The sequence below is a fragment of the Pleurodeles waltl genome, chromosome 7 (genome assembly GCF_031143425.1).
Source record: "Pleurodeles waltl isolate 20211129_DDA chromosome 7, aPleWal1.hap1.20221129, whole genome shotgun sequence".
NCBI classification, from domain to species: Eukaryota; Metazoa; Chordata; class Amphibia; order Caudata; family Salamandridae; genus Pleurodeles; species Pleurodeles waltl.
The window spans coordinates 422,771,247-422,798,619 of record NC_090446.1 but is presented as its reverse complement, the minus strand read 5'-3'; the positions used below and the strand labels follow the sequence as shown (position 1 = coordinate 422,798,619).

General features: G+C 48.9%; 1 protein-coding gene across 1 annotated transcript in view; it reads left to right on the top strand.

The window, feature by feature from the left end:
• Positions 1-27,373, top strand: part of TUFM (Tu translation elongation factor, mitochondrial) — a 430,712-nt gene that overhangs the window by 2,966 nt on the left and 400,373 nt on the right. The window contains exon 2 of the mRNA XM_069243925.1: positions 5,589-5,635. Within this exon, the coding sequence (XP_069100026.1) occupies positions 5,589-5,635 (47 nt within the window). The remainder of the gene's footprint in view (positions 1-5,588; positions 5,636-27,373) is intronic.

Here is a 27,373-nt window from a genome sequence, read left to right as displayed (position 1 = left end):
TTGCAGGTAAGTCCTCTAGGAACTTTGAATCATTACTTTAGCATGTATACTTTTTACATAAAACACAATAAGCTGTTTTAAAAGTGGACACTTTCACAGTTCCTGGGGGAGGTAAAGTTTTGTTAGATTTCACAGGTAAGTAAGTCACTTACAGGTTTCAGTTTTTGGTCCAAGGTAGCCCACCGTTGGGGGTTCAGAGCAACCCCAAAGTTATCACACCAGCAGCTCAGGGCCGGTCAGGTGCAAAGGTCAAAGAGGTGCCCAAAACACATAGGCTATAATGGAGAGAAGGGGGTGCCCCGGTTCCAGTCTGCCAGCAGGTAAGTACCCGCGTCTTCGGAGGGCAGACCAGGGGGGTTTTGTAGGGCACTGGGGGGGACACAAGATAGCACAGAAAGTACACCCTCAGCAGCGCGGGGGCGGCCGGGTGCAGTGTGCAAACAAGCGTCGGGTTTCCTTCAGTTTTCAATGGGAGACCAAGGGGTCTCTTCAGCGATGCAGGCAAGGGGGGGGCTCCTCGGGGTAGCCACCACCTGGGCAAGGGAGAGGGCCTCCTGGGGGTCACTCCTGCACAGAAGTTCTGTTTCTTTAGGGGCTGGGGGCTGCGGGTGCAGGGTCTTTCCCAGCCGTCGGGAAATGGAGTTCAGACAGTCGCGGTCAGGGGGAGCCTGGGGATTCCCTCTGCAGGCGTCGCTGTGGGGGCTCAGGGGGGACAACTTTGGTTACTCACAGTCGTAGAGTCGCCGGAGGGTCCTCCCTGAGTTGGTTGTTCTCCACCAGTCGAGTCGGGATCGCCGGGTGCAGTGTTGCAAGTCTCACGCTTCTTGCGGGGAGTTGCAGGGGTCTTTAAATCTGCTCCTTGTAACAAAGTTGCAGTTCTTTTGGAGCAGTGCCGCTGTCCTCGGGAGTTTCTTGTCTTTTTCGAAGCAGGGCAGTCCTCAGAGGATTCAGAGGTCGCTGGTCCCTTGGAAAGCGTCGCTGGAGCAGGTTTCTTTGGAAGGCAGGAGACAGGCCGGTAAGTCTGGGGCCAAGGCAGTTGGTGTCTTCTGTTCTTCCTCTGCAGGGGTTTGTCAGCTCAGCAGTCCTTCTTCTTGTAGTTGCAGGAATCTAAATTCTAGGTTCAGGGAAAGCCCTTAAATACTAAATTTAAGGGCGTGTTTAGGTCTGGGGGGTTAGTAGCCAATGGCTACTAGCCCTGAGGGTGGGTACACCCTCTTTGTGCCTCCTCCCAAGGGGAGGGGGTCACATCCCTAATCCTATTGGGGGAATCCTCCACCTGCAAGATGGAGGATTTCTAAAAGTTAGTCACCTCAGCTCAGGACACCTTAGGGGCTGTCCTGACTGGCCAGTGACTCCTCCTTGTTGTTCTCATTATTTTCTCCGGCCTTGCTGCCAAAAGTGGGGGCCGGGGCCAGAGGGGGCGGGCAACTCCACTAGCTGGAGTGTCCTGCGGTGCTGTGACAAAGGGGTGAGCCTTTGAGGCTCACCGCCAGGTGTTACAGCTCCTGCCTGGGGGAGGTGTTAGCATCTCCACCCAGTGCAGGCTTTGTTACTGGCCTCAGAGTGACAAAGGCACTCTCCCCATGGGGCCAGCAACATGTCTCTAGTGTGGCAGGCTGCTGGAACCAGTCAGCCTACACAGATAGTCGGTTAGGTTTCAGGGGGCACCTCTAAGGTGCCCTCTGTGGTGTATTTTACAATAAAATGTACACTGGCATCAGTGTGCATTTATTGTGCTGAGAAGTTTGATACCAAACTTCCCAGTTTTCAGTGTAGCTATTATGGTGCTGTGGAGTTCGTGTTTGACAGACTCCCAGACCATATACTCTTATGGCTACCCTGCACTTACAATGTCTAAGGTTTTGCTTAGACACTGTAGGGGCACAGTGCTCATGCACTGGTGCCCTCACCTATGGTATAGTGCACCCTGCCTTAGGGCTGTAAGGCCTGCTAGAGGGGTGTCTTACCTATACTGCATAGGCAGTGAGAGGCTGGCATGGCACCCTGAGGGGAGTGCCATGTCGACTTACTCATTTTGTTCTCACTAGCACACACAAGCTGGTAAGCAGTGTGTCTGTGCTGAGTGAGGGGTCTTTAGGGTGGCATAATACATGCTGCAGCCCTTAGAGACCTTCCCTGGCATCAGGGCCCTTGGTACCAGAGGTACCAGTTACAAGGGACTTATCTGGATGCCAGGGTGTGCCAATTGTGGAATCAAAAGTACAGGTTAGGGAAAGAACACTGGTGCTGGGGCCTGGTTAGCAGGCCTCAGCACACTTTCAATTCAAAACATAGCATCAGCAAAGGCAAAAAGTCAGGGGGTAACCATGCCAAGGAGGCATTTCCTTACACACGCCATCGAGCTCTGGGACCTGCTCGACACCACCTCCCCAGACGTAGCCTTCCTGACCGAAACCTGGTGGAACGACTCCTCAGCACCTGACATCGCCATAGCCATCCCGGACGGCTACAAGATCACCAGAAGGGATCGCCCAAACGGAATTGGAGGAGGAATAGCCATCGCCCACAAATCCACCCTCAAAATCCACACACACACGGACGACACCCTCAAGACCGCCGAACACCTACACTTTCGGATCCACACTGACCCCAACACCACTCTCAGGGGAACGCTCATCTACAGACCCCCAGGACCACGAGCACCCTTCAGCGACTCCATCGCCGACCTCACGAGCACCCACGCGCTCCCTTCTACGGACTACATCCTCCTTGGAGACCTCAATTTCCACTTGGAGAACAACAACGACGCCAACACCGCATCTCTGATTGACAACCTCTCCAGCCTTGGCCTTAGACAACTGGTCAACACACCCACCCACATCGCCGGCCACACGCTTGACCCAATCTTCTCCGCAAGCAACCACGTCACCTTTAACCACACCACCAAACTTCACTGGACCAACCACCACTGCATCCACTTCACATTCAAGAAGCACATCGAGCACCACCGAACCCAACAACCACCACACCGCCGCTGGAGCAAAGTCACCGATGACCAGCACCCTCACCCAGAACCCACCCACCGACTCCACCGACCCAGACACCGCCACACTCAACCTAAGACGGTTGATCAACGACTGCGCCAACACCCTCGCACCACTCAAGAGGTCCACAGACAACCAAGAAAGAAAAAAAGCCGCCTGGTTCACTGACGAACTCCTAACCTCCAAACGCGTCTGCCAGGAACTAAAGAAGAAATAGCTCCTCGAACACACACCGACAGACTGTCAGCCCACAAAGAGGCCACCCGCAAACACCACCGGCTAATCAGACTCGCCAAACGATCCCACTTCACAGAACGCCTGAACAACAACACACACGACAGCAAAGAACTCTTCTGAATCGTGAAAGAGCTCTCCAACCCCAACCCCAGCGCCAACGTCGACGACATCCCTCCATCCCAAGAACTCTGCGACGCCCTGTCCATCTTTTTCTGTCAAAAGATCGCCGAAATCCACGACAGCCTCAACACCACGCCTCCATCAGGCCCCACCCCCAGAAACTCCACCTGTGCCAACCGCTTGACCGCCTGGACCCACGTAGACGACACTGAAACACGCAAGATCATGAACTCCATCCACTCAGGATCCCCTTTGGACCCATGCCCCCACCACGTTTACAACAAAGCCGACTCTACCATCGCCCCCCAACTTCGAAAGGTCATCAACTTATCCTTCGAAACCGCAACTTTCCCGGAAAGCTGGAAGCACGCTGAAATCCACGCCCTCCTTAAGAAGCCCAAGGCAGACCCCAACGACCTCAAAAACTTCAGACGGATCTCCCTGCTCCCTTTCCCGGCGAAGGTCAACGAGAAGATCGTCAACGCTCAGCTCTCCCACCACCTCGAGGACAACTCCATCCTGGACTGCTCCCAGTCCGGTTTCAGACGCAACCACAGCACCGAGACAGCACTCCTCGCCACCACAGATGACAGCAAATGGACAACTGCAAAACATCAGCCCTCATCCTAATGGACCTATCCGCAGCCTTCAACACGGTCTGCCATCGCACCCTGTTAACACGCCTCCACGAAGCCGTAATACAAGAAAAAGCCCTCAACTGGATCTCCTCGTTCCTCTCCGGCAGAACCCAGAGAGTCCGCCTCCCACCCTTCCGCTCCAAAGCCACCAACATCATCTGCGGCGTACCCCAAGGCTCCTCACTGAGCCCAACGCTGCTCAACATCTACATGGCCCCCCTCGCACAACTGGCCCGTCAGCACAACCTCCACATTCTCTCTTGCGCCGACGACACCCAGCTCATCCTCTCCCTCACCAAAGACCCACACACCGCCAAAGCCAACCTCCACGAGGGAATGAAGTCCATCGCCGAGTTGATTAGATACAGCCGCCTGAAGTTGAACTCCAACAAGACGGAGGTCCTCATCCTCGGACGCACCCCCTCCGCGTTGGATGACTCCTGGTGGCCCACCTCGCCGGGAGCCCCGCCAGCGGCAGCCAACCACGCACGCAACCTGGGTTTCGTCCTCGACTCCGCCCTCACCATGTCCAAGCAGGTCAACGCAGTTTCCTCCTCCTGCTACAACACCCTCCGCATGCTCTGTAGAATCTACAAATGGATCCCGATGGAAACCAGAAGAATGGGGACCCAGGCCCTCGTCAGCAGCAGACTAGACTATGGCAACGCACTCTACACAGGCATCCCAGCAAAAGACATCCAACGCATCCAAAACGCCTCCGCCCGACTGGTCCTCAACGTACCCCGCTGCTGCCACATCTCCCACCACCTGAGAGACCTCCACTGGCTCCCCGTGGACAAGAGGATCACCTTCAAGCTCCTCACCCACGCTCACAAGGCACTCCACAACGCCGGACCAGCCTACCTGAACAACAGACTCAACTTCTACGCCCCCACCCGCCAACTCCGCTCTGCCAACCTTGCCCTCGCCATCGTTCCCCGCATCCAGCAGAAGACCTCCGGTGGCAGATCCTTCTCCTACCTTGCCGCCAAGACCTGGAACACCCTCCCTGCGACAGACCCAGGACCTTCTCACCTTCAGGAGACTTCTTAAGACCTGGCTCTTTGACCAGTAGCAGCACCCCTCCCCCCCTTTCAGTGCCTTGAAACCCTAACGGGTACGTAGTGCGCTTTACAAATGTTGTGATTGATTGATATTATCTCGTGTCAGACCCAACAGTTACCCCTTTTCTCTTTGTATGAGTGAACAAGCTCAGCAGCTGTACTTTTAAAGGTAGGTCCCTTCCTATCACTCCGGTAAGCGTTGTTACACGAGAGAGAGAAAGAAAGTTACAGAAGTACGAGCTTGCTTAGAATATTAACTGTACTGAAGCTCTCTCCCAAAACGAGGACATGTATTTAACTTGTAGACACGTGCCAGGACACCGAGACAGAGATCCCAAAACTGGGACCATTCAGGGAAATCTTACATATTTTTGCACCTACCAAAGTTTGGATAATTTCCCCCATTGCCAGAGTCGTCCTCTTTCTTTGGTCCCTGGGGTCTCACTAAGTGCCCACCATGCCGTCAGCTTAATGTGGCGATTTTGTTGAGTACATCTTATTTGTGACTGTTGTCTTTCTTTCAGTTTTAGGAAGGTCAGTTTCCAGCTTTCTGCTTAGCAGCCTCCAGGCGGTGAGTCTTTCTCTGTTGGCTATTGACGTCTATTTTTGTACACTGGTGTGTGTTGTCTTTATGCTGGTGAAGTGTGCGGGGTTGAACATTCATTGGTTAGGTGGTGGGTGGTTTAAAGTAAATAATCTTTAGGACCTTTCAAATGGGTAGGAGGGACTTGATTGACATGGAGGCTGCACTCTTAATAGATCTCCTGTGTGCCTGGTGTATATTTTGCAATAATATATTGGCCAAACAGGAGGACTGGTACAGACGACCCCACCCCCTTCCTCTTGGTAGGCACTGTGGAAAAGTGTGATTTTGTAAGCTTTAGTGTAAAGAAAATAGAAATTTTATTAAAGACAGTGAAGCTCAAGTTATGTGCAGTGCCATTTGATGAATGCATCAAACACACCCCAGCACCATAGCAACAGAATCAACATTCAGAAACATTTTAATTCTTCTGGAACATAGCCTCTTTGCAGATTTCAGAGAATACATTAACTCCAAACAGAAAATAATAAAACCCATCCCCTTCTTCAAAGGCTCCTACAAAATTCTGTCGTCAGGAAGCATTGTTGGCTCTGCCCCAGACTCAGTTGTCCTTGCTAACCTACAAACAAACCACATAGCTGCTATTAACAGATACAGAAATTTCCCAAGTGCCTAGTCACCTGAACCTCCTGAGAGTAAGAAACAAAAATGTTTATTTCAGACATGACTAATGTACATACTATCGTTCTATTCAGTATTTTTCAAGCATGGGCGGGTCATTCAGGGAGAGGTATTCCGAACCCCCATGTGTTAATCATATTTTGATTTTCTTTACACTATTGCTGTGAAAATCGTAAATTAAAATATCAAGATTGAGGGCTCAATCTGAGAAAATAGGGTGTATTATGTTGTATGATTGTGTGCCCTCACTGTATAACACACCTTTAGAACCCTTAGGTTTTGTTTGTCAAATTTTCAGCTCAACTCTGGGTAGCTGTGGTTCTGAGCAGCAAGGCTTACACAACGGAACACGTGTAACATACTTGAACAGCACCAAAGCAATTGAAGAAGAAATCGACAAGACACCAAAGAAATCCTCACTAATTTATAAAAATAGACTATATTTTTATCTATTTTAGGCACCACAATGAAAAAGATACACCAAGGGTTCTGGAGATATAGAAATTACAAGGTATAATAAATCAAAACATTTGACTTAACCGTGTACAAGCATTGGCAAATTCAATAAATTTTATACTTAAAAACTATTTCACCAAAAAGCTGGGCTAGTTGTAATGCAACCACGTAGTCCCTTTCGGTGACCAGGTCCAGTAAGGAGACAGTCAGGGGGACAGGAATGTCCTTTGAAGCAGTTACCTCTACAGGTGAAGCAGTCATCAGGCAGCTCTAAGCACTTAATCCCCTTTTGCAATTGATTCCTCCTGGAAGTGGTCTTGATGCAAGGGATGAAGGATGCTAAAGATGCTCAAGGGTGCAATGTGGTCGACGGGGGTCTTTCCTGTAACTACTCCTTGGTCCACACAAAGGGGTGAGGCGGTTCTGGTCACAGGGTTAACATCCCTCAAAGTCGTCTCAGGGTTGGCAGATGTCCTTTCGCCACTAGGTATTTCAGTCACAATCAAATCCGGTCTGGTGGAAATCGTTCTTCGTCTAGGGAGGCGCTGGTGCTTACTGGGCACTGTGGCTGCCCCGAAGGTCGTCCGGGTCAAGACAGGCGGTGCACTCTCCCCCGCAGTCCTTGGATCGCCGGTGACAGCACACAAAGATACTGAGTTGAGCCCTGTCCCCCACTGACTCTTCTGCTGGATGCGGGGGAGGTTAGAGGTGGGTAGCTTGTGTCACAGGAAGTTTTGGACTACAGGCTCCCCTTGGACCGAGGCGGCGGCAAGTCAGCGGAAACTGGTCTGCCGGAGACGTGCTGCTTTTTGCTGGGCACTTCCTTGGCGTCACTCCTGGGATGAGACCACTTCCCCCAGGCTCCTCTGCTTCCTCAGGCGCTCATAAGTGCACTAGACTCGCACAGCACAGGATGCGCTGCTTTTCGGTGGGTGCTTCCTCAGCGGGACTTCTGGAGTGGGACCACATCCCCCAGGCTCCTCTGCTTCCTCAGGCACTCATAAGCGCATTAGACTCGCGATACGCGCTGGGGCGTGTGCCCGGGCCTAGACGAGCCCTTCTATGCCCGACAGAGGCTGGGTGGGGTGCACCCATCTAACACCTGGGAAGTAAGTCTTTGTTTTTGGGAGTTGCCTTGGTTACGCTCATTGTTTCTGACTATACCATCGACTGAACAGATATGGAGAAACGTAAGGCTGTGGATGTACCCGCACACCCCAATGGAATAAAAAAAAAAAACCCCAAAAACGGTTTAATAGTAAAACGAGATTCCTGTCTAACAAAGGAAGTAACCCTTTAGAAGACATTGATATATTATTTGAAGAGGTGGAAGCCATTTTGAGAAGTAATTCCAACATACCATCCACAAAACATGGTACTTCTGATACTTCTGCTAAAAAAGATTCCTGATTTATTTAAGAAAAAGCCACAACTGTCCATTCCCCCCCCCCCCCCCCCCCACCATAGAGAATGAACAAAACATGGCACTTCCAAGCTTTGAGACCTAATTCTCCACCTGTGTCAAGCATTCCCCTGCGCAGTGATCTGGCCACGGTAGGTGGCTCTCTGTAGGAGGCTGGCCTGGCTTGTAGTGGGTACCAGAGGTACTTACACCTTGTGCCAGGTCCACTTATCCCTTATTAGTGTAGAAGAGGTGTTTCTAACAGATTAGGCTGATAGAAGGTAGCTATGGCAAAGCAGCTTAGGCTGAACTAGGAGACATGTAAAGCTCCTGCTATACCACTGGTGTCATATGCACACTATCATAAGAAAACACAATACACAGAAGTACTAAAAATAAAGGTACTTTATTTTTATGACAATATGCCAAAAGTATCTCAGTGAGTACCCTCAGTATGAGGATAAGATATATACACAAGATATATGTACACAAACCAAAATTATGCAGGCAATAGCAAGAAAAGTAATGCAAGCAATGTAAAGTTACAGTAGATTGCAATAGGAGCACATAGGTATAGGGGCCACACAAACCATATACTCCAAAAGTGGAATGCGAACCACAAATGGATCCCAAACCTATGTGAGCTTGTAGAGGGTCGCTGGGACTGTAAGACAACAGTGAGGGTTAGAAAAATAGCCCACCCCAAGACCCTGAAAGGTAGGTGTAAAGAGCACCTACTACCCCCTGAGAGCACAGAAGTCGTGATAGGGGGATTCTGCGGGAAGAACAAACACCAGCAATGCAACAACAGTGGATTCCTGGGCCTGAGTACCTGTAAGACAAGGGGACCAAGTCCAATAGTCGCGACAGTGTCGAGAGTGGGCAGGAGCCCAGGAAATGCCAGCTGAGGGTGCAAGGAAGCTGCCACCTGTTGGAAGAAGCTTGGAGTTCTGCAAGAAAGAAGAGGACTAGGAACTTCCCCTTTGGAGGATGGATGTCCCATGTCGCGATGAAGCTTGCAGAGGTGTTCCCAGGAAGAAAGACCGCAAACAAGCCTTGCTAGCTGCAAGGGTCGCAGTAGATGTTTTTGGGTGCTGCTGTGGCCCTAGAGGGACCAGGATGTCGCCACTTGGAGGAGGAGACAGAGGGGGGCGCCCAGCAAGTCAGGGAGCCCTCACAGAAGCAGGCAGCACCCGTAGAAGTACCTGAACAGGCACTTGGAAGAGGAGTGAACCAGAGTCCACCCGAAGTCACAAAAGGGAGTCCCACGACGCCGGAGGACAACTCAGAAGGTTGTGCACTGCAGGAAGGAGTGTCGGGGACCAGGCTTGGCTATGCACGAAGGAAATCCTGGAAGAGTACACAGGAGCCGGAGCAGCTGCAAATCACGCGGTACCCAGCAATGCAGTCTAGCGTGGGGAGGCAAGGACTTACCTCCAGCAAACTTGGACTGAAGAGTCACTGGACTGTGGGAGTCACTTGGACAGAGTTGCTGAGTTCCAGGGACCACGCTTGTCGTGCTGAGAGGGGACCCAGAGGACCAGTGATGCAGTCTTTTGGTGCCTGCGGTTGCAGGGGGAAGATTCCGTCGACCCGCGGGAGATTTCTTCAGAGCTCCTGGTGCAGAGAGGAGGCAGGCTACCCCCAGAGCATGCACCACCTGGAAACAGTCAAGAAAGCCGGCAGGATGAAGCGTTACAAGGTTGCTAGTAGTCGTCTTGCTACTTTGTTGCGGTTTTGCAGGCGTCCTGAGCAGTCAGCGGTCGATCCTTTGGTAGAAGGTGAAGAGGGAGATGCAGAGGAACTCTGGTGAGCTCTTGCATTCGTTATCTGGTGAGATCCCCAAAGCAGAGACCCTAAATTGCCAGAAAAGGAGGTTTGGCTACCTAGGAAGGAGGATTGGCTACCAAGAGAGGTAAGAGCCTATCAGTAAGGAGCCTCTGACATCACCTGCTGGCACTGGTCACTCAGAGCAGTCCAGTGTGCCCCAAACACCTCTGTTTCCAAGATGGCAGAGGTCTGGGATACACTGGAGGAGCTCTGGGCACCTCCCCTGGGAGGTGCAGGTCAAGGGAGTGGTCACTCCCCTTTACTTTGTCCAGTTTCGCGCCAGAGCAGGGCTGGGGGATCCCTGAACTGGTGTAGACTGGCTTATGCAGAGATGGGCACCATCTGTTCCCATCAAAGCATTTCCAGAGGCTGTGGGAGGCTACTCCTCCCCAGCCTTCACACCTATTTCCAAAGGGAGAGGGTGTTAAACCCTCTCTCAGAGGAAGTCCTTTGTTCTGCCTTCCTGGGCCAGGGCTGCCTGGACCCCAGGAGGGCAGAAACCTGTCTGAGGGGTTGGCAGCCGCTGCAGTGGAGACCCCGGAAAGGCAGTTTGGCAGTACCCGGGTTCTGTGCTAGAGACCCGGGGGATCATGGAATTGTCCCCCCAATGCCAGATCATTAGACATTCCATGATCTTAGACATGTTACATGGCCATGTTCGGAGTTACCATTGTGACGCTGTACATAGGTAGTGACCTATGTACAGTGCATGCGTGTAATGGTGTCCCCACACTCACAAAGTCAGAGGAATTTGCCCTGAACGATGTGGGGGCACCTTGGCTAGTGCCAGGGTTCCCACACACTTAGTAACTTTGCACCCAACCTTCACCAGGTGAAGGTTAGACATACAGGTGACTTGTAAGTTACTTAAGTGCAGTGGTAAATGACTGTGAAATAACATGGACGTTATTTCACTCAGGCTGCACTGGCAGGCCTGTGTAAGAATTGTCAGAGCTCCCTATGGGTGGCAAAAGAAATGCTGCAGCCCATAGGGATCTCCTGGAACCCCAATACCCTGGGTACCTCAGTACCATATACTAGGGAATTATATGGGTGTACCAGTATGCCAATGTGAATTGGTAAATTTAGTCACTAGCCTGTTAGTGACAAATGTGGAAAGCAGAGAGCGCATAACCACTGAGGTTCTGGTTAGCAGAGCCTCAGTGAGACAGTTAGGCATCACACAGGGAACACATACAGGGCACATACTTATGAGCACTGGGGCCCTGCCTGGCAGGGTCCAAGTGACACATAGACTAAAACAACATATATACAGTGAAATATGGGGGTAACATGCCTGGCAAGATGGTACTTTACTACACTCTCCTATGGGGGAAAAGGCTCCCCGTCCCCTGTTAAGTCCAGAGGTCTTGGTGACTTCCAATATCCCATGTTTTAATCATTATGAGCCTCTGTTAGAGATTGGGGGGGGGGGGTCTCATGACTGTGATCTACACTTACATTCTGGAGCTTGTACTGTGACTAGTTGGCCTTTGGACCTGGACAGTCTGTCACAGCCTTGTGGGAAACCTGATCTGGCGTCCATCCTTCAGAAATTAGACATACTAAAAGAGCTTGGTGTTGTTGACGGTGAATAGATTTACGGGTGAACTGGCACAGAGGTGTGTGTGCAAATGCCTGAGGGTAAATGGGGGTGGGATCTAGCCCGCTCCAGGGGGCTTACCCACTGCTTCCCTTGTGTCTGAATACAGCACTCAAGTAGACAAGCTTCCCCTGGGGCTGGCTATTATCTGCCCTCCTGAAAGCTCGCCTGTTCCCCATGTAGAGGGTCTCCCGGCTGTGCCAGCAACTGTAAGCTGGAAGTATAATTCTGGTTTTAAGGACAGGAACATATGTGGGCCAGAGAGGCCATATAAAGCCCAGTCTGCCGATCATGTTAAGGGCCTTCAGGGGACTACTGGTACCCAGGTGCAGGCTGGAACAACTATCTCCTCTACTGATTTTATTAAGCTATCTGATGATGCTTTATATCAGGCTGAAACGAGTCGACCTGTTGTTAAGAACCAGGGTGGAGGTTTGTGGAGCATATGAGGTACTATTTATACGGTTGGGGTACTGTAGGAAGTTGGCTCTGTATGTACTATTTCAAAGTAAGAAATAGTGTGCACAGAGTCCAAGGGTTCCCCTTAGAGGTAAGATAGTGGCAAAGAGAGATAATTCTAATGCTCTATTTTGTGGTAGTGTGGTCGAGCAGTAGGCTTATCAGAGGGTAGTGTTATGCACTTGTTGTAAACACACAGGCAATAAATGAGGAACACACACTCAAAGACTTACTCCAGGCCAATAGGTTTTTATATAGAAAAATATATTTTCTTAGTTTATTTTAAGAACCACAGGTTCAAGATTTACAAGTAATACTTCAAATGAAAGGTATTTCCCTCAGGTATTCTAGGAACTTTGAATAATCACAATAGCATGTACAGTTTTGACAAAAATGGCAATAAGCTATTTTAAAAGTGGACACAGTGCAAAAATCAACAGTTTCTGGGGGAGGTAAGTAATTGTTAACTTCACTGGTAAGTAAAACACTTACAGGGTTCAAAGTTGGGACAAGGTAGCCCACCGTTGGGGGTTCAAGGCAACCCCAAAGTTACCACAGCAGCAGCTCAGGGCCGGTCAGGTGCAGAGGTCAAAGTGGTGCCCAAAACACATAGGCTTCAATGGAAACAGGGGTGCCCCGGTTCCAGCCTGCCAGCAGTTAAGTACCCGCGTCCTCGGAGGGCAGACCAGGGGGGTTTTGTAGGGCACCGGGGGGGGGGGGGGGGGGGGGGGAACACAAGCAGGCACAGAAAGTACACCCTCAGTGGCACAGAGGCGGCTGGGTGCAGAGTGCAAACAGGCGTCGGGTTTTGTATTGGAATCAGTGGGGAGACCCGGGGGTCTCTTCAACGATGCAGGCAGGCACAGTGGGGGGGGCTCCTCGGGGTAGCCACTACCTGGGCTAGGCAGAGGGTCTCCCGGCGGTCACTCCTGCACTGGAGTTCGGTTCCTTCAGGTCCTGGGGGCTGCGGGTGCAGTGTTGGTTCCAGGCGTCGGGTCCCTTGTTACAGGCAGTCGCAGTCAGGGGGAGCCTCTGGATTTCCTCTGCAAGCGTTCCTGTGGGGGCTCAGGGGGTTCGTCTCTGGTTACTCACGGGCTCGCAGTCACCGGGGGTGTTTGTTTTCCGCAGGAGGAGCCGGGGGCGTCTGGTACAGAGTGGAAAGTCTCACACTTCCGGCAGGAAACGTGGAGTCTTTAAAGTTGCTTCTTTGTTGCAGAAAGTTGCAGATGGTTGAACAGAGCCGCTGTTCACGGAGCTTCTTGGTCCTTTGGGTGCAGGGCAGTCCTCTGAGGCTTCAGAGGTCACTGGTCCCTGTTGGATGCGTCGCTGTTGCAGTTTTCATCGAAGTAGGTGTAGGAAGGTAGCCTCTTTCTAGCCTTGTTACCCCCACTTTTGGCCTGTTTGTGAGTATATGTCAGGCTGTTTTCACTGTCTCACTGGGATCCTGCTAGCCAGGGCCCAGTGCTCATAGTAAAAACCCTTTGTTATCAGTGTGCTTGTTATGTGTCGCTGGGATCCTGCTAGCCAGGATCCCAGTGCTCATAAGTTTGTGGCCTGTATGTTTTCCCTGTGTGGTGCCTAACTGTATCACTGAGGCTCTGCTAACCAGAACCTCAGAGTTTATGCTCTCTCTGCTTTCTAAATTTGTCACTGCAGGCTAGTGACTAAATTTACCAATTCTCATTGGCACACTGGTACACCCATATAATTCCCTTTTATATGGTACTTAGGTACCCATGGTATTGGGGTTCCAGGAGATCGCTATGGGCTGCAGCATTTCTTTTGCCACCCATAGGGAGCTCAGACAATTCTTACACAGGCCTGCCACTGCAGCCTGCGTGAAATAACGTCCACGGTATTTCACAGCCATTTACCACTGCACTTAAGTAACTTATAAGTCACCTGTGTGTATAACCTTCACCTGGTGAAGGTTGGGTGCAAAGTTACTTAGTGTGTGGGCACCCTGGCACTAGCCAACGTGCCCCCACATCGTTCAAGGCAAATCCCCCGAACTTTGTGAGTGCGGGGGCACCATTACACATGTGCACGATACATAGGTCACTACCTATGTATAGCGTCACAATGGTAACTGCGAACATGGCCATGTAACATGTCTAAGCTCATGGAATTGTCACCCCAATACCATTCTGGTATTGAGGGGACAATTCCATGATCACCCGGGTCTCTAGCACAGAACCCAGGCACTGCCAAACTGCCTTTCCGGGGTTTCCACTGCAGCTGCTGCTCTTGCCAACCCCTCAGACAGGATTCATTCCCTCCTGGGGTCCAGGCAGCCCTGGCTCAGGAGGGCAGAACAGAGGATTTCCTCTGAGAGAGGGTGTTTCACCCTCTCGCTTTGGAAATAGGTGGAAGGGCTGGGGAGGAGTAGCCTCCCCCAGCCTCTGAAAATGCTTTGATGGGCACAGATGGTGCCCATCGCTGCATAAGCCAGTCTACACCGGTTCAGGGATCCCCCAGCCCTGCTCTGGCGCGAAACTGGACAAAGGAAAGGGGAGTGACCACTCCCCTGACTAGTACCACCCAGGGGAGGTGCCCAGAGCTCCTCCAGTGTGTCCCAGACCTCTGCCATCTTGGAAACGGAGGTGTTGGGGGCACACTGGACTGCTCTGAGTGGCCTGTGCCAGCAGGTGACGTCAGAGACCCCCTCTGATAGTCTCTTACCTTTCTTGGTAGCCAATCCTCCTTTCTTGGTAGCCAAACATCCTTTTCTGACTATTTAGGGTCTTTCCTCTGGGGGAATTCTAGAGATAAAGAATGCAAGAGCTCACCAGAGTTCCTCTGCATCTCCCTCTTCACCTTCTGCCAAAGGATCGACCGCTGACTGCTCCAGGAGGCCTGCAAAACAGCAACAAAGTAGCAAGAAGACTACCAGCAACATTGTAGCACTTCATCCTGTCGGCTTTCTCGACTGTTTCCTGGTGGTGCACATTCTGGGGTTCATCTGCCTTCACCCTGACCTGGAAGCCAAGAAGAAATCTCCTGTGGGTCGACAGAATCTTCCCCCTGCTAGCGCAGGCACCAAAAGACTGCATCACCGGTCCTCTGGGTCCCCTCTCATCCTGACCAGCGTGGTCCCTGGAACACAGGAGCTCTATCCAAGTGACTCCCACAGTCCAGTGATCCTTCAGTCCAAGTTTGGTGGAGGTAAGTTCTTGCCTCCCCAGGCTAGACTGCAAACCTGTGTACTGCATGATTTGCAGCTGCTCCGGCTCCTGTGCAGTCTTCCAGGATTTCCTTCGTGCACAGCCTAGCCTGGGTCCCCAGCACTCCGTCCTGCAGTGCTCAACCCTCTGAGTTGACCTCCAGCATCGTGGGACCCTCCTTTGTGACTCTGAGCCAGCTCCGGTTCACAAATCTTCTAAGTGCCTGTTGGGGTACTTCTGCGGGTGCTGCCTACATTTGCGGGGGCTCTCTGAGTTGCTGAGCGCTCCCTCTGTCTCCTCCTCCAAAGGGCGACATCCTGGTCCTCAGCAGCACCCAAAACCTCTACCGCGACCCTTGCATCTAGCAAGGCTTGTTGGCGGTATTTCTGCGTGGGAACACTTCTGCAACCTTCATTGCGATGTGGGATATCTTCCATCCAAAGGAGAAGTTTCTTGTCCTCTTCGTTCTTGCAGAATTCCAAGCTTCTTCCATCCGGAGGCAGCTTCCTTACACCTTCATCCGGGGTTTCCTGGGTTCCTGCCCCCTCTGGACACTATTGCGACTCTTGCACTTGGTCCCCTTGCCTTGCAGGTCCTCAGGTCCAGGAATCCGTCTTCAGTGCGCTGCTGGTGTTTGTTGGCCTTGCAGAATCCCCCTATCGCGACTATTGTGCTCTTTTTTGGGGTAGTAGGTGTTCTTTACTCCTACTTTTCAGGGTCTTGGGGTGGGGTATCTTGGACACCCTAACTGTTTTCTTACAGTCCCAGGGACCCTCTACAAGCTCCCATAGGTCTGGGGTCCATTCATGATTTGCATTCCACTTTTGGAGTATATTGTTTGTGTTGCCCCTAGACCTATGTTTGCCTATTGCAACCTATTGTAATCCTACACTGTTTGCATTAATTTTCTGACTCTTACTTACCTGTTTTGGGTTTGTGTACATATATCTTGTGTATATTACTTACCTTCTTACTGAGGGTGCTCACTGAGATACTTGTTGCATATTGTCATAAAAATAAAGTACCTTTATTTTTAGTAACTCTGAGTATTGTGTTTTCTTATGATATTGTGCATACAATATAAGTGGTATAGTAGGAGCTTTGCATGCCTCCTAGTTCAGCCTAAGCTGCTTTGCCATAGCTACCTTCTATCAGCCAAAGCTGCTAGAAACACCACTATTCTACTAATAAGGGATAACTGGACCTGGCACAGGGTGTAAATACCACAGGGTACCCACTATAAGCCAGGCCAGCCTCCTACAGTAGGGAGACAGGCCGGTGCGGCTGGGGCCAAATCAGTTGTCGTCTCCGTCTTCACTGCAGGGCTTTAGGTCAGCAGTCCTTCTTCTTCTTTAGGTTTCAGGAATCTAGTTTCCAAGGTTCTGGGGGCCCCTAAATACTGAATTTATGGGTGGGATTAGGTCTGGGAAGACAGTAGCCAATGGCTACTGTCCTTGAGGGTGGCTACACCCTCTTTGTGCCTCATCCCTGTGGGGAGCGAGGCACATCCCTAATCCTATTGGGGGAATCCTCCTTCTACAATGTGGAGGATTTCTAAAAGTAAGAGTCCCCTCCGCTCAGGACACCTTAGGGGCTGTCCTGACTGGGGGGGGGGGACTCCTTGTTTTTCTCATTATCTCCTCCAGCCTTGCTGCCAAAAGTTGGGGCAGTGGCCGCAGGGGTGGGCATCTCCACTAGCTGGGATGCCCTGTGGCGCTGTAACAAAGGGGGTGAGCCTTTGAGGCTCACCGCCAGGTGTTACAGTTCCTGCAGGGGGAGGTGAGAAGCACCTCCACCCAGTACAGGCTTTGTTCCTGGCCACAGAGTGACAAAGGCACTCTCCCCATGTGGCCAGCAACATGCCTGGTGTGTGGCAGGCTGGCAAAAACTAGTCAGCCTTCACTGGAAGTCGGGTATGTTTTCAGGGGGCATCTCTAAGATGCCCTCTGGGTGTATTTTACAATAAATTGCACACTGGCATCAGTGTGCATTTATTGTGCTGATAAGTTTGATACCAAACTTCCCAGTTTTCAGTGTAGCCATTATGGTGCTGTGGAGTTCGTGTTTGACAGACTCCCAGACCATATACTCTTATGGCTACCCTGCACTTACAATGTCTAAGGTTTTGCTTAGACACTGTAGGGGCATAGTGCTCATGCACTTATGCCCTCATCTGTGGTATAGTGCACCCTGCCTTAGGGCTCCAAGGCCTGCTAGAGGGGTGACTTACCTATGCCACAGGCAGTGTGAGGTTGGCATGGCTCTCTGATGGGAGTGTCATGTCGACTTAGTCATTTTCTCCCCACTAGCACACACAAGCTGTGAAGCAGTGTGCATGTGCTGAGTGAGGGGTCCCTAGGGTGGCATAAGACATGCTGCAGTCCTTAGAGACCTTCCCTGGCATTAGGGCCCTTGGTACCAGCGGGGGGCTTTGGCCGTGCTAAGGGGAGACTCATGATACTCTTAAACAAGAAATTACAGTGTGTTCATTTTGCATTAAATATAGACTCCTTCGACTTATTGGGTGTCCAGCTTGTATTTGACCACGATTTTAAGATGACTATAATTAATGTATATGCCAGGTCTGTCTCCCTGAGATTAGAGTCTCAGACACTGGCTCAGTTGTCCGAATATATAGACACCCTGCATTCTTCAACCAAATTAGTGGTCGCAGGGGATATGAATTGTACTTTTGAACCTCTCTGTTTAAGTAGTGATCTGACGGCCGAAGAGGATGAATTCTGGGGCTTTCCTCAATTGATGAATAAGCCACAGTGTACTCACTCACGTGCTGCCTTACAGTTGACTTCCCTATGCTTTAAATATGGACTTAGGGCCTGCAATGGACGCACCTGTTCTGATTTGAATATTGCACCTACTTTTAAGCGAGGTTTGTTCTCCAGCGTTACTATTTTTTAGTGGATGTTAGGCTTTGGTCATTATTAATAGACACGAAGGTGGATTTCCGTCACAAGAGTGACCATAATCCCGTGCTTCTTACCCTACATAGTAACGTATTTAGGAGATCGCAGAACATCCATCTCACTGTGGTTCCAGGGCCTCTTTTGAACAATAGTCATACTCATGTCAGTTGGCCAAAAGTAATGTTTAATCCTTATTTGATCAAGTTAATTTATCAACGGTTCGTTGATGTTGGGGCTGATTATGAGGAACGAGAGGTCCGTGACATTCCAATACTCAGCATTCGTGAAAAAATTATGAGGAATCTACAGGATAGTTTCTGTAGGAAGACTACTACTAAGCAATCTCCTGATGATTACAAAACTAGGGAGTGGTTTAATAAGGATTGTTCTAATGCCAAATCAGCTCTAAAATCAGCCATTTTGACTCACTCACAGGGGGTGATTAGATTAGCCTATAATAAAACCTTAATACAGGCCAAGAAAAGCTGGGAAGACATAACGTGGCAGAAATAGCTTGATGCAATTAAATACAATGATAATGTGACATTCTGGAAGCAATTGTCCAATAGACACAGAGGGGGCAAAGGCATAATCCGCATTTATAACCAACCTGAAAGTTGGGTGGAATATTTTTCCAAACTTTATGCCCCACCTTGTACTTTCATGATGCAAGCGGGCGAAAACGTGCTATCTGCTCAATGATCCAGGAAAGGACATTTCTAGTTATGATGATTTTATTGTTTTTACTCTGGCGGAAACCACAGCTGCTATTATTAACTCTCTAAAATCTGCCAAAGCACCAGGCCCTGACAAGATACTGGGGGATCTTTTTAAATCTGAACCAGTAATTTTGTCCTGGTACATAAATATTATCTCAAATACCATAGCTGCAGGAGGCCCAATTCCCAACACCTGGAAAGGGGCCAAAATAATCCCCATTTACAAAAAGGGCGTGGTGAGCTCCCCTGCCAACTACAGACCAATTAGCCTATTGACAACCTTCAGAAAATCTTTGCCAAACAGCTTTTGGTTAGGCTATTGGACTAGTCACAAGACCATCAGGTGCTATCCCCACTTCAGACGGGCTTTCGCCCGAAAACCAGTACGGTGGACCAGGTTTTTAGGCTGACCCTCCTATATTGGAAATATGTAGTCCTGGCGAAGCAAAACTTATGTTGTTTTTGTGGATCTTCGGTCTGCCTTCAACATGGTCCCCAGAGAAAACCTATGGGATGTTTTGCACAGAATAGGTACCCCTGCCAACATAATTTATTTACTACAACAGTTGCATCAGAACACACATGCCCAGGTGAGATGGGGTAGTTTGGGAGAATTAACTGACCATATAGCCATTCAGCGGGGGGTTCGTCAAGCATATGTTCTTGCACCAACTCTATTTATTTTATTTATAAATGAGGTGGTGCATGCTGTGTCCTCCTTTCAAAATGACGCCCCCTCCCTTAATGCGCAGAAAATTCCCATATTAGTTTTTGCAGATGACTCCCTCCTCATCTCTAAAACCCCTATGGGTCTTCAGATTCTTGTTGACAGGTTCAGTGCTTTCTGTGTAGACTATGGCCTGGAACTCAATGCTAGTAAAACCAAACTGATGGTACTTAGTTCAGGACCAGTTAGGAGATGTACCATTACTTTAGACTGGGCCCCCTTAAGTAAGGTTTGCTCAATAGATTATTTGGGAGTAAGAATTACAAACAACTTACGTTGGGAGGATCAGATCAGTAAAAGTTTATCACTTCTTCATCATAGGCCAGGCACCATTCTGTGCTTTTATAAAAGCGCTGCAACGAAAGCTATTTCTCCAGCTATCAAGATCTATCTTGCAAAAGCGCAGAGTGCTGCGGCCAATGGTGTTGAGGTGTGGGGCTTCTCTAATACTAACAAATTGTCTGTGAGTGAAAACAACTTCGCCAGAGCTCTACTTGCGTGTCCACGTAGTACACCCTTGATTCCGGTCTATCTGGATCTTGAGCTTATTCGCATCTCTGATGTGATAGCTCTGAGACCCTTACTCTTCTGGGTGAGGATGTGTACCACATCAGAGCCACCGTTTACAGAGACTCACTCTTTGACATTCTAAATAGACCTAATGCAGCTTCCATCCCATGGCTCATGCATGTGTCAAATTGATTTCGCACCCTGGGACTTGGGAACTACTGGGAGAACCCTCAGAATCTAGGAAAGGGCCAGAAACAAATTCTGAAATCTGCCTATTGGTCCCTTGTCAGAAATAACTATCTTCTTTGTACATCAAATGGGCGACTGACTACTCAATTCCTTGTTTTTAAGTGGAATCCTATTTAGATTTTATTTCTGACTTAATGGGTAAGAGCTTGTATGCTCGTTTTAGATTCGGGTGTTTACCGCTAATGCCCTTAACCGGTAGCTGGAGACCACTATCAACACCGACTCATGTCCTGGCTGTAATGATGTTTCTGAATCTGTTGTACATTTTATGTTTTTTTTTGTCCAGCGTACGCCCTTCCCCTGTGTAAATGGATTCGTCCAGTTTGCCTGAATATGGGCATAAGACAATGTTGTATCGCCCTTAGGATCTTGAGGAGCGATACCTCACTTGCCTCAATTTGTGCTGTTAGTAAGTTCCTTGTGGCCGCATGGCGCACACGTACTCATTTAAAAAAAAAAAAAAATCTGTAACTATGTATGCTGCAGGATATGGAATGGAAGTTTTATCTTACTATAACTGTTGATTGATGTTTTTTAACTTTCGTATTTTTTTTGTTTTCTATCAAGTATGTAATTTTTTGGATTGTTGTGGTTTTATGCTTTGATGGTTATTTATGACCGAATAAAGCTTGTGTTGATTGACAACCAAATCCTTACCTGGGCAATAACTCTGCTTCTGGGTGACCAACCAGCACTTTGATGATTACCGGGCTCACGAGTTCGGGATCAACTTTAAGCATCAGGTGCTGATTTCTGGTGCGTATGGTGGCGGTTGGCAGCGGGGGCTTGAAGATTCTGGGCTCCCAACCAGGCTTCTCAGCTGCTGTGTCCCTGTGTTGTGAAAAGGAGGCTAGCACACTGACCATTGGAGTCTCTTGGCTTTAGCTGGGCTCTGGATATGACTCGTACTCGAGCAGGCACAGTCATTCTCCTTTGTTAGCTACCAGGATCCGCAAGTGCAAACCATGTTAGTGCAGCCTCTCTTTTGCCGGTTCAGTGGTGCACCAGGGCACTCCTCATACTGTCCTTTTTCAACTCCAGACAAGCTCTGAGTTCTGGGTGCCCTGTTTATGGTAAGAAAATGCTCTCAGGATAGGATGCGGTTGGCAGCCAATGGGCTACTGTAGGAGGCTGGCCTGGCTTATAGTGGGTACCATGTGGTACTTATACCTTGTGCCAGGTCCAGTTATCCCTTACTAGTAGAATAGAGGTGTTTCTAGCAGCATAAGCTGATAGAAGGTAGCTATAGCAAAGCAGCTTAGGCTGAACTAGGAGACATGCAAAGCTCCTACTATACCACTTATATCATATAGTAATATATCACAAGAAAACCCAATACTCAGAGTTACTAAAAATAAAGGTACTTTATTTTAGTGACAATATGCCAAAAGTATCTCAGAGGATATACTCCCTTAGGAGGTAAGTAATATACACAAATTATATGTACACAAACCCAAAACAGGTAAGTAACAGTAAGAAAAGTAGTGCAAACAATGTAGAATCACAATAGGATGCAATAGGTAGAAATAGGCCTAGGGGCAACACAAACCATATACTCCAAAAGTGGTATGCGAATCATGAATGGACCCCAGGCCTACGGTAGGTTGAAGAGGGTCTCTGGAACTGTAAGAAAACATTAAGGGTGTCTAAAATACCCCACCCGAGACCCTGAAAAGTAGGAGTAAAGTTACCCTACTACCCCAGAAAGACAGTATAGTCGTGATAGGGGATTCTGCAAGAACCACAAATGCTACCAAAGCACTGAAAACGGATTCCTGGACCTGAGGACCTGTAAAGGAAGGGGACCAAGTCCAAGAGTCAAGCAAGTGTCGGGGGGCAGGAGCCCACCAAACCCCAGATGAAGGTGCAAAAGGGCTGCCTCTGGGTGGAAGAAGCCGAAGATTCTGCAACAACGGATGGTGCCAGGAACTTCCCCTTTGGTGAGAAGATGTCCCGTGGCGTGCTGGAGGTTGCAGAAGTGTTTCCACGCAGAAATAATGCAAACAAGCCTTGCTAGCTGCAAGAGTCGCGGTTGAAGATTTTGGGTGCTGCTGGGGCCCAGGAAGGACCAGGATGTCGCCCCGTGGAGGAGGAGACATAGGGGGTGCTCAGCAACTCAGAGAGCCCCCACAGAGGCAGGCAGCACCTGCAGAAGTACCGGAACAGGCACTTAGAAGATCTGAGGGCAGCGGTCGACTCAGTCACAAAGGAGGGTCCCATGACGTCGGAGTCCAACTCAGCGAGTTGGGCAATGCAGGACGGAGTGCTGGGGACCCAGGCTAAGCTGTGCACAAAGGAAGTCCAGAAGATCCCTATGGGCTGTAGCATTTCTTTTGCCACCCATAGGGAGCTCTGACAATTCTTACACAGGACTACCACTGCAGCCTGAGTGAAATAACGACCACGTTATTTCACAGCCATCTTTCACTGCACATAAGTAACTTATAAGTCACCTATATGTCTAACCCTTACTTCGTGAAGGTTAGGTGCCAAGTTACTTAGTGTGTGGGCACCCTGGCACTAGCCAAGGTGCCCCCACATTGTTCAGGGCAAATTCCCCGAACTTTGTGAGTGCGGGGACACCATTACATGCGTGCACTACATATAGGTCACTATCTATATGTAGCGTTACAATGGTAACTTCGAACATGGTCATGTAACATGTCTAGGATCATGGAATAGTCACCCCAATACCATTCTGAAGGGGTTTGGCCGGGCGAAAGGTGGGTTGTTGCTACTTGTAAACAAGAACCTGCAGTGTGCCTACAAGCTTCTGGGAATTGATTCTATAGATGTAAAAGCTATGTGCATTACGTTCAAAAGAAGCTTATCACTTGTTATTGTTAATGTTTATATACGATCGGTCTCATGCAGCTCTGAGTCTCACACCTTTGCCATTTTGTCCGAATTTGTAGAAAACCTCCACCCCTCGACCATTTTAATTGTAGCTGGAGATTTTAATTGTACCTTTGAACCTTCCACCCTTACTAGTGGCCTAACCGATGAAGAGGATGAGTTGTGGGGTATCCCACAATTATCTATTACTCTGCCCTGTAAAAATCTCGGGTGGCCACGCAATTAGCTGCATTATGTTTAAAACATGGCCTTAGGGCTTGCAATGGCAGAACACCATCTGATACGAACATTGCACCAACGTTTAAAAGGGGCAAGTCCACAAGCACCATTGATTATTTTTTAGTTGATGTCAGGTTGTGGCCCCACTTGGAAGACATAGAAGTAGTAGTGAGAAGCGATAGCGATCACTTTCCCTTGCTTCTTACCCTCTCTGGAGAAATGTTCAGAAGAACACTTAATAATCATGCTACAATAATCCCGTCACCATGTTGGAACAATAAATTCACTAAGATTACCTGGCCAAAAGTGATGTCCAACCCACACCATGTTAGAGCAATATACCAAATTTCTTTGAATAGTTTGGCTGAGTACGAAGACAAGGCTGTGGGGGATATTCCGATCCTTAAAATACACGATAGCATGGCCATTCAGCTACGGGGGTTCTTTTACAAAGCAAGGCGGTTAAAGCCATGCGAAGGAAAGGGGGCACGTAAGGGATGGTTTGATGAGAGGTGCTTAAAGGCTAAGTCTGGGCTAAAAGCCGTAGTAATGTCCGGTTCCCAGGGGGAGATTAAACAAGCTAGGTCCCTAATATAAAGGAACCCTGTCCAATGCAAAAAAGCGGTGGGAGGATTCATTGTGGCAGGTATCATTAAATGCCTTTAGAGAGAAGAATAACAAGCGTTTCTGGGAACTTCTGTCTAAAAGAGAAAATGGAGGTAGGAGTTGCCCCAGCAACCACATACAACCAGAAAGCTGGGTAGAGCATTTTCCCACTCTTTATGCCCTACCAGAGGGCTCAATGGACACTAATGTAGTCCACTCCTCACCAATTCTATTGGATTTGAACCCCAGTACGCCCTCCCAAGTGGGGGCCCAGCATATTCCCAAGGGTCATCTCATTTTTAAAGTAGAAGAAACCCTTGAAGCTATAAACAGTCTGAAACTTGGCAAAGCACCCGGACAGGATAAACTTCCTGGAGATCTTTATAGATCAGAACCAAATATCTGGTCCTGGTATATTAATGTCATCTCAAATAGTATAGCTGCTGGGGGAAAAATCCCAGGTACATGGAAGGGGACAGAAATTATACCTATTTATAAAAAAGGAAATGCTAACCTTCCAGCCAATTACAGGCCAATTAGCCTTATAGACCACTTACAAAAGATTTTCGCTAAGCAAATTCTACAGAGGCTAACCAGCTGAGTCAAGGAGCACCAAATTCTTTTCCAATTACAGGCAGGGTTCCGTGCTAAAACCAGCACGGTATACCAGGACTTTCGAGTGGCCATATTGTACTGGAAATATGTCCTTATCGCCAAGCAATGCCTATATGTAGTATTCATAGACTTGCGATCTGCTTTTGACCTGGTCCCAAGAGCCAAATTGTGGGAAGTGTTGGGTGGATTGGGAGTTCCAGAGGACTTACTACTCCTCCTAAAACGATTACATGAAAATACTTATGCCCAAGTGAGGTGGGGTGAGCAAGGCGAACTGACAGAACAGATTCCAATTAGAAGGGGAGTTCGCCAAGGTTGTGTGCTAGCCTCTTTACTATTCACTTTATTTATTAACGAAGTAGTGAAGGTTGTGTCCACATGCCAGAATGATGCTCCCTCCTTGAATACACAAAAAATCCCTATCCTACTTATCGCGGACGATTCGCTCCTTATTTCCAAGACACCAATGGGGCTGCAAATTCTTGTTGATCAGTTCAATCTATTCTGTAGCAGTCATGGGCTGGAGGTTAACATTAATAAAACAAAACTGATGGTGTTATCCAAAGGGCCCAGCAAAAGATGTCCCATCCACCTTGATGGAGTCCCCTTGAAGGAAGTTAGCTCTATAGATTACCTGGGAGTCAGGCTAACCAGCAAACTATCATGGGAAGAGCAGATCCTAAAAAGCGCAGGGTTGTTACAACACACAGCTTCAGCCATACTGCGCTTTTATCAAAGTTCCCTTACAAAAGCTGTTTCCCCAGCTATAAAAATCTATATAGGTAAGGCACAAGGTGCAGCCATGTATGGAGAGGAAGTATGGGGTTTCTCCAACTGTAATAAGATCTCAGTGGGGGAAAACAACTTTGCAAGGGCTCTGATAGCGTGTCCACGCTCTACACCCATGGGGTCCACTATTTTTGGATTTGGGGTTAAGTCGAGTAGCAGATCTAGTTATTTTAAGACCCCTTCTTTACTGGATCAGGCTATGGACTACCCCTGAATTAGATATATACAAGACCTCTTTACTTGACCTATTAAAATGTCCAAATGCTAACACTCTCCCTTGGATTTGTCACGTGTCCCATTGGCTTTGTTTGCTGGGTTTGGGCGACTATCGGGAAAATCCCCACAAACTAGAGAGACGGCATAAAAATGTTTTAAAGTTAATTTATTGGTCTTATGTTAGGGATAACAATATAACCTGTAAATCTCATGGTCGTTTAACTAATTCTTTTATTGATTTTAAATGGTCTCCAAAGTTTGAATCTTATCTGGACATCATATGGGACCTGCAGGGCAAGAGTCTATATGCAAGGTTTCGTTTTGGCTCTTTGCCCCTGATGTCATTGATTCATAGGTGGGGGCCGATCAGTCTTCCTGATATATGCCCTGCTTGTCGTAGCACCTCCGAAACCATTGAACATTTTATGTTCTTCTATCCAGCTTATGCGATTCCGCGATCAAAATGGATTTGCAATACTTGTAGGGCTATGGGATTTAAGAACTGTTCCTTGGCTCTACGGGTGTTAAAAAGTCATAACTCAGTTGATGTAATTCTTCCAGTAAGCAAGTATCTAGTGACAGCATGGCGCACATGCTGTCATCTCCAAAAAGCAACCTAAGGTTTTATTTTTCTTAGAGTTTTATGTATAATCTGAGTTTTTTATTGTTTTAATGATCTTAAACTAATTTGTAGATGCTGGATTTAAACAAAAATGACTATTTATGTACTATTTACAAGTTTTTGTTTTTCTATGTTGCTTTTATGGTCAATTGATCGAATAAAGCTGATGTTGTATTACCTTTCTGGTATTAGGGGGACAATTCCATGCATCCCCGGGTCTCTAGCACAGAACCTGGGTACTGCCAAACTGCCTTTCCGGGGTCTCCACTGCAGCTGCTGCTGCTGCCAACCCCTCAGGCAGGTTTCTGCCTCCCTGGGGCCTGGACAGCCCAGTTCCAAGAAGGCAGAACAAAGGATTTCCTCAGAGAGTGTGTTACACCCTCTCCCTTTGGAAATAGGTGTGAAGGGCTGGGGAGGAGTAGCCTCCCCCAGCCTCTGGAAGTGCTTTGATGGGCACAGATGGTGCCCATCTCTACATAAGCCAGTCTACACCGGTTCAGGGATCGACCAGCCCTGCTCTGGCGCGAAACTGGACAAAGGAAAGGGGAGTGACCACTCCCCTGACCTGCCCCTCCCAGGGGAGGTGCCCAGAGCTCCTCCAGTGTGTCCCAGACCTCTGCCATCTTAGATTCAGAGGTGTTGGGGCACAATGGACAGCTCTGATTGGCCAGTGCCAGCAGGTGACGTCGGAGACCCCTCCTGATAGGTGCTTACCTCTTTCAGTAGCCAAGCCTCCTTTCTTAGTAGCCAAACCTCCTTTTTTGGTTATTTAGGGTCTCTCCTTTGGGCTATTCCTCAGATAACGAATGCAAGAGCTCACCAGAGTTCCTCTGCACTTCCCTCTTCGACTTCTGCCAAGGATCGACCGCTGACTGCTCCAGGACGCCTGCAGAATCGCAACAAAGTAGCAAGACTACTTCCAGCAACATTGTAGCGCCTCTTCCTGCCGGCTTTCTCGACTGTTCCCTGGTGGTGCATGCTCTGAGGACTGTCTGCCTTCACCCTGCACTGGAAGCCAAGAAGAAATCTTCGGTGGGTCGACGGAATCTTCCCCCTGCCAATGCAGGCACCAAACTTCTGCATCACCGGTCCTCTGGGTCCCCTCTCATCCTGACGAG